Source organism: Rhinopithecus bieti, unplaced genomic scaffold (assembly GCF_001698545.2).
Source record: "Rhinopithecus bieti isolate Rb0 unplaced genomic scaffold, ASM169854v2 scaffold_35950, whole genome shotgun sequence".
Lineage (NCBI taxonomy): Eukaryota > Metazoa > Chordata > Mammalia > Primates > Cercopithecidae > Rhinopithecus > Rhinopithecus bieti.
In genome coordinates, this window is record NW_016815506.1 from 541,532 (window position 1) to 550,802 (window position 9,271).

Sequence of the window (9,271 nt, forward strand, 5' to 3'; positions counted from 1 at the left end):
TTTTTTTTTTTTTTTTTTTTTTTTTTTGATACTAGAGTCTCGCTGTTGTTGCCCAGGCTAGAGTGCAATGGTGCCATCTCAGCTCACTGCAACCTCCGCCTCCCAGGTTTGAGTGGTTCAGGTTCTCCTGATTCAGCCACCCGCGTAGCTGGGATTACATGCACATGCCACCACGCCCAGCCAATTTTTAGTAGAGACAGGGTTTCGCCATGTTGGCCAGGCTGGTCTCGAACTCCTGACCTCAGGTTATCCATCCACGTCAGCCTCCCCAAGTGCTGGGATTACAAGTGTGAGCCACCGCACCTGGCCTTTTTTTTTTTCAGACAGGGTGTTACTCTGTTGCTCAGGCTGGAGTACAGTGGTGCAATCAGGGCTCACTACAGCCTCAACTCCTGGGCTCTAGCAGTCCTCCCAACTCAGCTGGGATAACAGGTGCACACTACCACACCCAGCTAATTTTTGTATTTTTTTGTGGAGATGAGGTTTTGCCATGTCGTCCAGGCTGGTCTCGAACTCCTGGACTCAAGCATTCTGCCCACCTTAGCATCCAAAGTGCTGGGATTACAAGCATGAGAACCGCGCCCCAGCCTAAGGGTAGATTTACCGGTTCTTTTGGACCAAGGAAAGAAGAGCAGGAAAACTCTTTAGGCTGAGAAAAAAAGGAGGAGAGAGAAGGCATATTTATTATAGATCAGAGAGGCAGGTAGAGCAAGATCAGAGGGGCTGTTGAATAATATGCTAGAAATACGGATTTTATCCTAAGGCTTAGAGAAGGCTTTATTTTATTTATTATTTTTTTGAGATGGAGTCTTGCTCTGTTGCCTAGGCTGGAGTACAGTGATACGGTCTCAGCTCACTGCACCCTCCACCTCCTGGGTTTAATCGATTCTCCTGCCTCAGTCTCCCAAGTAGATGGGATTATAGGTGCTCGCCACCACACCCAGCTAATTTTTGTATTTTTAATAGAGACGAGGTTTCTCCATGTTGGTCAGGCTGGTCTCTAAATCCTGACCTCAGGTGATCCACCGCCTCGGCCTCCCAGAGTGCTGGAATTACAGGCGTGAGCCACCGCACCCAGCCAGGCAAGCCTTTAAAGAGAGGTCACGTGTCCAGATTTGCATTTTGGGAAGATCATGGGGATAAAAGGGTAAAGAATGGACTGGAGAGGGACAACACTGGGGGCAGGGAGATCAGTGAGGAGACTGTTAGAGCAGTCAAAGCAAGAAACGACTAAGGCCTGATGGGATTTGAAGATTGCTGTGATATGGAGCAGGTGGAGGAGCAAGTAGCAGCCTAGACTCTGGGGTTTTTGGCACAGGGTGACTGGATGGATGAGGGTGCTGTTGCTGACTTAGGGAGTGCACAGAGAGGGAATTTTTGAATTTGAGATCTCTGCAGGACATCGAGGAAAGACATGCAGAAAACAAATCTATTGCCCATGAGATGTTCCTCCTTTGCCCTCTTACTGGAATGTCATGAGCAAGCAACCACTTGCAAGGGTAGTCATGGGTGAGATCTCTTAGGCAGTGTGGAGAGTGAGAAGGAGACAAAAGATGGCCATGAGCCATCTTACAGGTGTGGGCCACCTATGCCCGACCGAAATTAATAGAATTTAAAATAATGTAACTTAATGCTAGCAGGGTAGAAAGGAAGTACAAATGAGCTCAATTCTTCATCTTTTATAGCAGGGAATCAATAGATACTACAAGCACATTAGAATTCTGTGAGAACAAAGAAAACAGGACAGTTTTAAAGGTTGTTACATTTGGAATATGGCAATGGGAGTAGGATGGACAGGAAACATTTAGTTCTCTTTTTACTGTTGTTTTCTGTACTCTGTGCAGGTATTACTGGTATAATTTCTGAAAGCTTATGAGGTAAAGATGGTCCACTCTACTCTGGTTAAGAAAGGAAGGACAGGCCAGGCACAGTGGCTCACACCTGTAATCCTAGCACTTTGGGAGGCCGAGGTGTGTGGATCACCTGAGGTCACGAGTTTGAGACCAGCCTGACCAACATGGAGAAACCCCAGCTCTACTAAAAATAAAAAATTGACTGGGCATGGTGGCAGGTGCCTGTAATCCCAGCTACTCAGGAGACTGAGGCAGGAGAATCGTTTGAACCCGGAAGGCGGAGGTTGTGGTGAGACCAGATGGCGCCACTGCACTCCATCCTGGACAACAAGAGCAAAACTCCGTCTCAAAAAAAAAAAAAAAAAAAAAAAAAGGGCAGGAAGGACAGAGGGACTAGCAACTGTTACCATGGCTTCCCTGCCTTTCTCAAAGGGCAATCTCACCAAACCACCTATGAATGCAAGCGTTTGGACCTTTACCACCAGGATTAACTCATTTGTGGATGTATTCGCCTCCTGATCATGGTCCTGTTGCCCCACAGGTTCGGGGTGAGGGCACTGGCCTGCTGGGCTCATTATCCCTGCCCCTCTCAGAGCTCCTCGTGGCTGACCAGCTCTGCTTGGACCGCTGGTTTACACTCAGCAGTGGTCAGGGGCAGGTGCTACTGAGAGCACAACTAGGGGTGAGTGACAGGAGATGGTGGGCAGGATGAGAGGGAGGAGGGGAGGGCCTTCACAGCTGAGGGACACCCAGGAGGGTGGGAAGAGGGCTGTGTCCTTAGACTGAGGGAACTGAGAGAACTCTGCCTAGCTCACAGCTTTCTTGCCCCTAGATCCTGGTGTCCCAGCACTCAGGAGTGGAAGCTCATAGCCACAGCTACAGCCACAGCTCCTCATCCCTGAGTGAAGAACCAGAGCTCTGGGGGGGACCCCCTCACATCACCTCCTCAGCCCCAGAGCTCCGGCAGCGCCTAACACATGTTGACAGGTAAAGGGCTGGTACAGGAAGGTGGGATGCAGTCAGAAGTAAAAAGTATTACAGGTTCACTAGGCTCTAGCTTTTCCCAGACCTACTGATATTTCTCCACAGTCCCCTTGAAGCTCCAGCCGGGCCTCTGGGCCAGGTGAAACTGACTGTGTGGTACTATAGTGAAGAACGAAAGCTGGTCAGCATTGTTCATGGTTGCCGGTGAGACCCCATCCCTTCCCTCCCGTCCTCCAGGTCGCCTCCATCCCTGCCCTCAGGTTACCGTATCACCTACATCCTCCTGTTGTAGGGCCCTTCGACAGAATGGACGCGATCCTCCTGATCCCTATGTGTCACTGTTGCTGCTGCCAGACAAGAACCGAGGCACCAAGAGGAAGACCTCACAGAAGAAGAGGACCCTGAGTCCTGAATTTAATGAACGGTCAGTCAGTGGGCATTCAGGTGGAGAGATGGCAGACTTGGAAAGGACTCCTGGCCCCTAACACCTAGTCCTACCCCAGGTTTGAGTGGGAACTCCCCCTGGATGAGGCCCTGAGACGAAAGCTGGATGTCTCTGTCAAGTCTAATTCCTCCTTCATGTCAAGAGAGCGTGAGCTGCTGGGGAAGGTAAGAGGGCAGGATGGCAGGGCAGAGGTGAGGGCTGGAAGCTGCTGGTACCAAGGTTATAGTCCCTGTGAGAAAGGAAGTACCCCAGGTGATCCTTTAGAGGTGACTGTCACCTCTGCAATGGTTTGGGACGAGTATGTGATGAAGGAATAAGGTCTTTGGAGATTTCAAAACAGCATCATCAGAATGAGATCCTGTCTCAAAAAATAAAAAAATAACATCTTTCCCCCACCATCCTCCAACACAGGTGCAGTTGGACCTAGCTGAGACAGACCTTTCCCAGGGTGTAGCCCGGTGGTGAGTGTCTGCGTGGGTGGGGGTGGTCTGGATATTTCAGTGGGAGAAATTCCAATCATAGGAAAGGAAAAAAAGATACAATCTGAGCAGAGAACCATTGATTCTATGAAGTGGAGAAGCCCTTGGATCGTGTCTCATTTATAAATAAGACGACACAAGAGTCATCTTTCTACATGAGCCCTCTCGTTTTCACAGGTATGACCTGATGGATGACAAGGACAAGGGCAGCTCCTAGGAGCTGGCGAGTCCCAGCCTGACTCTGCTCTGTCTTCCTGCCTTCGTCTCGCTCTGTCACCGCCTCAATGTGATGAGCCTAAAGCTAGGGTCCAAGGGCAGAGCCTGTGCCCTTCAGCCCTTTCACCTAACAGGCCCATATTCGGGCCTTTGACCAAAGAGAAGAACCGTATGTTCCCTTTACTGCACGGCCTTTATCCTTCTGGGCCCCTGGGGTGGGGACCTGAGCTGGCTGTTTCCTGCTCTGCCTGCACATTGTTCTCCCTTCCTCCCAACTCCTCAGGGCCTCCAGTATCTGTGCCTGGCCACTGGCAGCACTAGCAGTGGTATTAGCTTATGCCAAATACAGCTTTGAAAGGATCTTTGTTTCTTTAACTAGATGGTCACCTTCCTCCCTACCACACATGGGTGGGAAGGTGGACAGGCTAACCTCTCCAGCTGTGAGCCTCTTAGACTACTGCATGTAGCAAATGTTCAGCAGCTCAGGCCCCCATGTCCAGTTCTGTCCCCATTCTTCTCAACCCTGTCCTGAAAATTCTACTGCTTTGATGGCTGGGGCCAGTCTCTTGTCACTTTGGAAGCTGGGGACACTTGGATTCTACCCAAGCCTCCAAGTAGTGGCATATCAGTTTTGGAGCGCCTAGCTGGTGATACACAGAGGGCTTTGGAGGACTTGGGACAGCTGGGCCAATTTTTTTGCCCAAGTGCCTAGGCTGCTAACTCACTGACTAGAACTGAATCTGGTACTCTTTAGTTTTGCACCAACTCTGCCAAGCCACTGTATCTTACATTAAACATCATACTCAAACCAGCTGTGGTTCTTTTCCTTAAAGATAGGGAATCAATCTACGCATCTGATGTTTATTCCAACTGTCAAAAGCCTTTATCCTATTTGTGAATCGTGTCAGTTTAATTAATGGTCAAAGCCTACTAAGGTTGCAGCCACCAAGAATGTTGAGGATGGTCACGAGACCTGTGTAAAGTAGCTGCTGTTGCATTTCAGGTGAGACTCATTTCCAGTCACAGTGATGAACTCTGTTACCCATCCAACTTGTCTGCTGACCACTATAGGCTTTCTAGGGAAGGGATTCCTCAACTTGGTAAACCTGGGAGCTCTGTGCCACCGCCCAGGCTCCTGGTGTCTCCGAGCCATCAGGGCATGCTCAGGTACATTCAAAAGGGCTTCAGGCCCATCTGACAGGAGCTGAGAAATATACCCATTTCGATCATCTGTTCACCTTGAACTCTGCTCCTTGCAGGAACTTTCCTGGAATGCAAGCTAGAGAAGCTGTGCTCCATCTGTTCTGCCAATTGAAAGGAGAGAGATGGACAGAGTGAACTACTGAAGACAGGGTCACTGACATAGGAACGTGGGGATTTCATAACTGCCTCAGGGAGACTACCATCTTCTCTTGAAAAATATAAACCTCAGGATGCTGCCCACTGGGAGATGAAGGAAGACTCAGGGGAAAGGATTAAGCTCAGTTCCACAAGTTGTCAAAATTTGCTTAATTAGCAAAAACTGAATTTAAACTCCACATCATCCACAAACTCAACCTCTATGTTTTCAGTGACCCTTTTGTATTCACTGCTGGTTCCTCTGCCATCTCCACTTCCTTCCCATCAATGTAAGAAGACCCCAAGCCTTGGCTATGAGCAAGAAGGTCTTATTTGCTCCATTCCCCAACTCCAGCTCTAGAATCATAGGGGAAAACTCCAAAAACAGAGCAGAGAAACTTAATTTTTAAGATCTCTTGTTAAATTCCTAGATACTGGCCGGGCGCGGTAGCTCACGCCTGTAATCCCAGCACTTTGGGAGGCTGAGGCGGGCAGATCACGAGGTCAGGAGATTGAGACCATCCTGGCTAACACAGTGAAACCCCGTCTCTACTAAAAGACAAAACTTAGCCGGGCGTGGTGGCGGGCGCCTGTAGTCCCAGCTACTCGGGAGGCTGAGGCAGAAGAATGGCGTGAACCCAGGAAGTGGAGCTTGCAGTGAGCCAAGATGGTACCACTGCACTCCAGCCTCGGCAACAGAGCAAGACTCCGTCTCAAAAAAAAAAAAAAAAAAATTCTAGATGCTAGCTGGGCATGCAGCCCAAGGCCTGCTGTTCTAGCTGGCTTCAGATAATACAACCTAGGATTTTACAATGTGTGATTTTAAGAAACATTCTTGAGCTAATTTGTCACTTCAAGTAATTACATTTCCAGAAAACTAGAGGACATGGCACAAATTCTCCCATCCCAGAAGGGTCCCTACTCTTTCCTAACCTTTTTGAGTTCAATATATATATATATAAAGGAAGAGGTACTAGTCTACATATTAAATACAAGATGATGGCTAAGTGCGATGGCTCATGCCTGTAATGCCAACACTTGGGGAGGCCGGCCGAGGCAGAGGATCCAGAGAAAACCCCCACCCTTAAAAATCATTAGCCAGTCTTGGTGGTATGCACCTGTAGTCCCAGCTATTCAGGAGTCTGAGGCAGGAGAATCGCTTGAGCCCAGGAGTTCAAGGTCATAGTGAGCTAGGCTCGTGCCACTCTACTCTGCCCTGGGTGACAGAGTGAGACCTTGTCTCCAAAAAAAAGAAAGAAAAAAAAAGCAAGATGATGACAACCAGATAAAAAAAAAAAATACAAGATGAGACACAAAACACAATTGCACTTTTATATATGAAGATGGAACACATTTTAAGGGTCATTAATCACATGAATTAAATATACTTCTGTCATTTCTCAAACAGCTGACTTTTGACACACATACACAATGCATACCTTTTCCAGAGAAAGATATGACTGCATATGGTTACGCGATCACTGATGTTTGCAAATACTATCCTCTTGGAATGTGTTTTTATTGGACCAAACGACATGCTGTAGTTAACTAGGTGTGGCAACACAGTTGTCTACCCAACAGCCATTTCCCCTCTTTCCTACATACAGAATCCCAGAATGTCCCTGGTGGCAGTATGCCAGCCCCCAAAATTAATCAAGATACCCTTTGCTGAATAATCACTTTCCCTTGCAACTTGAAATGACCCTGACCCAGTCATTTCTAACATCTAACAAGATGTTAGAGGAAGTCAGTTGGGGATTGTAGCATCTGAAGAAGAAAGCCCTCATTGCCCCTTCCTTTCTGCGTAGGTCATTGGTATGGGGATACTATGTCTGGAACTGCAGCAGCCTTTTTTTTTTTTTTTTTTTTTTTTTTTTGGGACAGAGTTTCACTCTTCTCACATAGGCTGGAATGCAATGGCGTGGTCTCGACTTGCAGCAACCTCCGCCTCCTGGGTTCAAACAATTTTCCTGCCTCACCCTCCTGAGTAGCTAGGACTACAGGCACCTGCCACCATGCCTGGCTAATTTTTGTATTTTTAGTAGAGACAAGGTAATCCCAGCACTTTGGGAGGCCGAGGCTGGTGATCACCTGAGGTCAGGAGCCTGACCAACATGGCAAAACCCCGTCTCTATTAAAAATACAAAAAAATTAGGCCAGGCAAAGTGGCTCATGCCTGTAATCCCAACACTTTGAGAGGCTGAGGCGGGAGGATCATAAAGTCAGGAGATTGAGACCAGCCTGGCCAATATGGTGAAACCCAGTGTCTACTAAAAATACAAAAAAAAAAAAAAAAATAGCTGGGAATGGTGGTGCATGCCTGTAATCCCAGCTACTCGGGAGGCTGAGGAAGGAGAATTGCTTGAACTCAGGAGGCGGAGGTTGCAGCGAGCCAAGATTGCGCCACTGCACTCCAGTCTGGGTGACAGAGCAAAACTCCATCTCAAAAAGAAAGCCTGGCGTGGTGGTGCTGGGATTGCACCACTGCACTCCAGCCTGGGTGACAAGAGTGAGAGTCCGTCTCAAAAAAAAAAAAAAAAAAAAACTATAACACCTAAATATAAGAAATAGCCAGGGATGGTGGCCCACGAATCTGAGGTTGCAGTGAGCTGTGATTGTGCCACTGTATCCAGAGCCTGGTCAACAGAGCAAGCCCCTGTTTCTGGGGGGGAAAGGAAAAGAAATGTATACAGAGGCTGGGCACAATGGCTCACGCCTGTAATCCCAACACTTTGGGAGGCCAAGGAAGGTGGATCACCTGAGGTCAGAAGTTCGAGACCTGCCTGGCCAACATGGCAAAACCTTATCCTACTAACAATACAAAAAAAAAAAAAATTAGCCAGGTGTGGTGGCACACACCTGTAATCCCAGCTACTTGGGAGCTTGAGGCATGAGAATCACTTGAACCCAGGAGGTGAGGTGGAGGTTGCAGTGAGCTGAGATACACCACTGCACTCCAGCCTGGAGGACAGAGTAAGACTCTTGTCTCCAAAACACAAAAAGGAATGTATACTGAATAAACACGCTTGAAGAGAGCAGCTAAAGGACCCTAATACAATCTCCTTCTGCTTCTCTTCCTCTCAACCTTTTCCACTGTGCTCTCTGGGAGCCTATTTCCACATAACACTTCCCACCCATTCCACCTTTTTTTTTTTTTGAGGGGGGTATAGAATTTTGCTCTTGTTGCCCAGGCTGGAGTGCAATGGTGTGATCGAGGCTCACTGCAACCTCCACCTCCCGGGTTCAAGCGATTCTCCTGCCTCAGCCTTCCTGAGTAGGTGGGATTACAGGCATGCACATTACGCCTGGCTAATTTTATATTTTTAGTAGAGACAGGGTTTCTCCATGTTGGTCAGGCTGGTCTCCAATTCTTGACCTCTGATGATTCACCTGCCTTGGTCTCCCAAAGTGCTGGGATTATAGGCATGAGCCACTGCGCTTGGCCTTTTTTTTTTTTTTTTTTTTTTTTTAGATGGAGTCACCCTTTGTTGCCCAGGCTGGAGTGCAGTGACACAATCTCAGCTCACTGCAACCTCCACCTCCTGGGATTCTCATGCCTCAGCCTCCCAAGTAGCTGAGATTACAGGTGCCTGCCACCATGCTGGGCTAATTATTTATTTATTTATTTATTTATTTATTTTGAGACGGAGTCTCACTCTTTCGCCCAGGCTGGAGTGCAGTGGACGGATCTCAGCTCACTGCAAGCTCTGCCTCCCAGGTTCACGCCATTCTCCTGCCTCAGCCTCCCGAGTAGCTGGGACTACAGGCGCCCGCCACCTCGCCCGGCTAGTTTTTTGTATTTTTTAGTAGAGACAGGGTTTCACCGTGTTAGCCAGGATGGTCTCGATCTCCTGACCTCGTGATCCACCCGTCTTGGCCTCCCAAAGTGCTGGGATTACAGGCTTGAGCCACCGCGCCCGGCCTTAATTTTTGTATTTTTAGTAGAGACAGGGTTT

General features: G+C 48.3%; 1 protein-coding gene across 2 annotated transcripts in view; it reads left to right on the plus strand.

Annotated features, from left to right (window-relative positions):
* Positions 1–4,788, plus strand: part of ESYT1 (extended synaptotagmin 1) — a 17,094-nt gene extending 12,306 nt beyond the window's left edge. For both annotated transcript variants that reach the window (XM_017853236.1, XM_017853237.1), the window contains exons 25-31: positions 2,395–2,535; positions 2,686–2,840; positions 2,943–3,041; positions 3,130–3,261; positions 3,341–3,446; positions 3,694–3,743; positions 3,939–4,788. In XM_017853236.1, the coding sequence (XP_017708725.1) occupies positions 2,395–2,535; positions 2,686–2,840; positions 2,943–3,041; positions 3,130–3,261; positions 3,341–3,446; positions 3,694–3,743; positions 3,939–3,978 (723 nt within the window). In that variant the 3' untranslated portion in view covers positions 3,979–4,788. The remainder of the gene's footprint in view (positions 1–2,394; positions 2,536–2,685; positions 2,841–2,942; positions 3,042–3,129; positions 3,262–3,340; positions 3,447–3,693; positions 3,744–3,938) is intronic.
* The last annotated feature ends 4,483 nt before the right edge of the window (positions 4,789–9,271 follow it).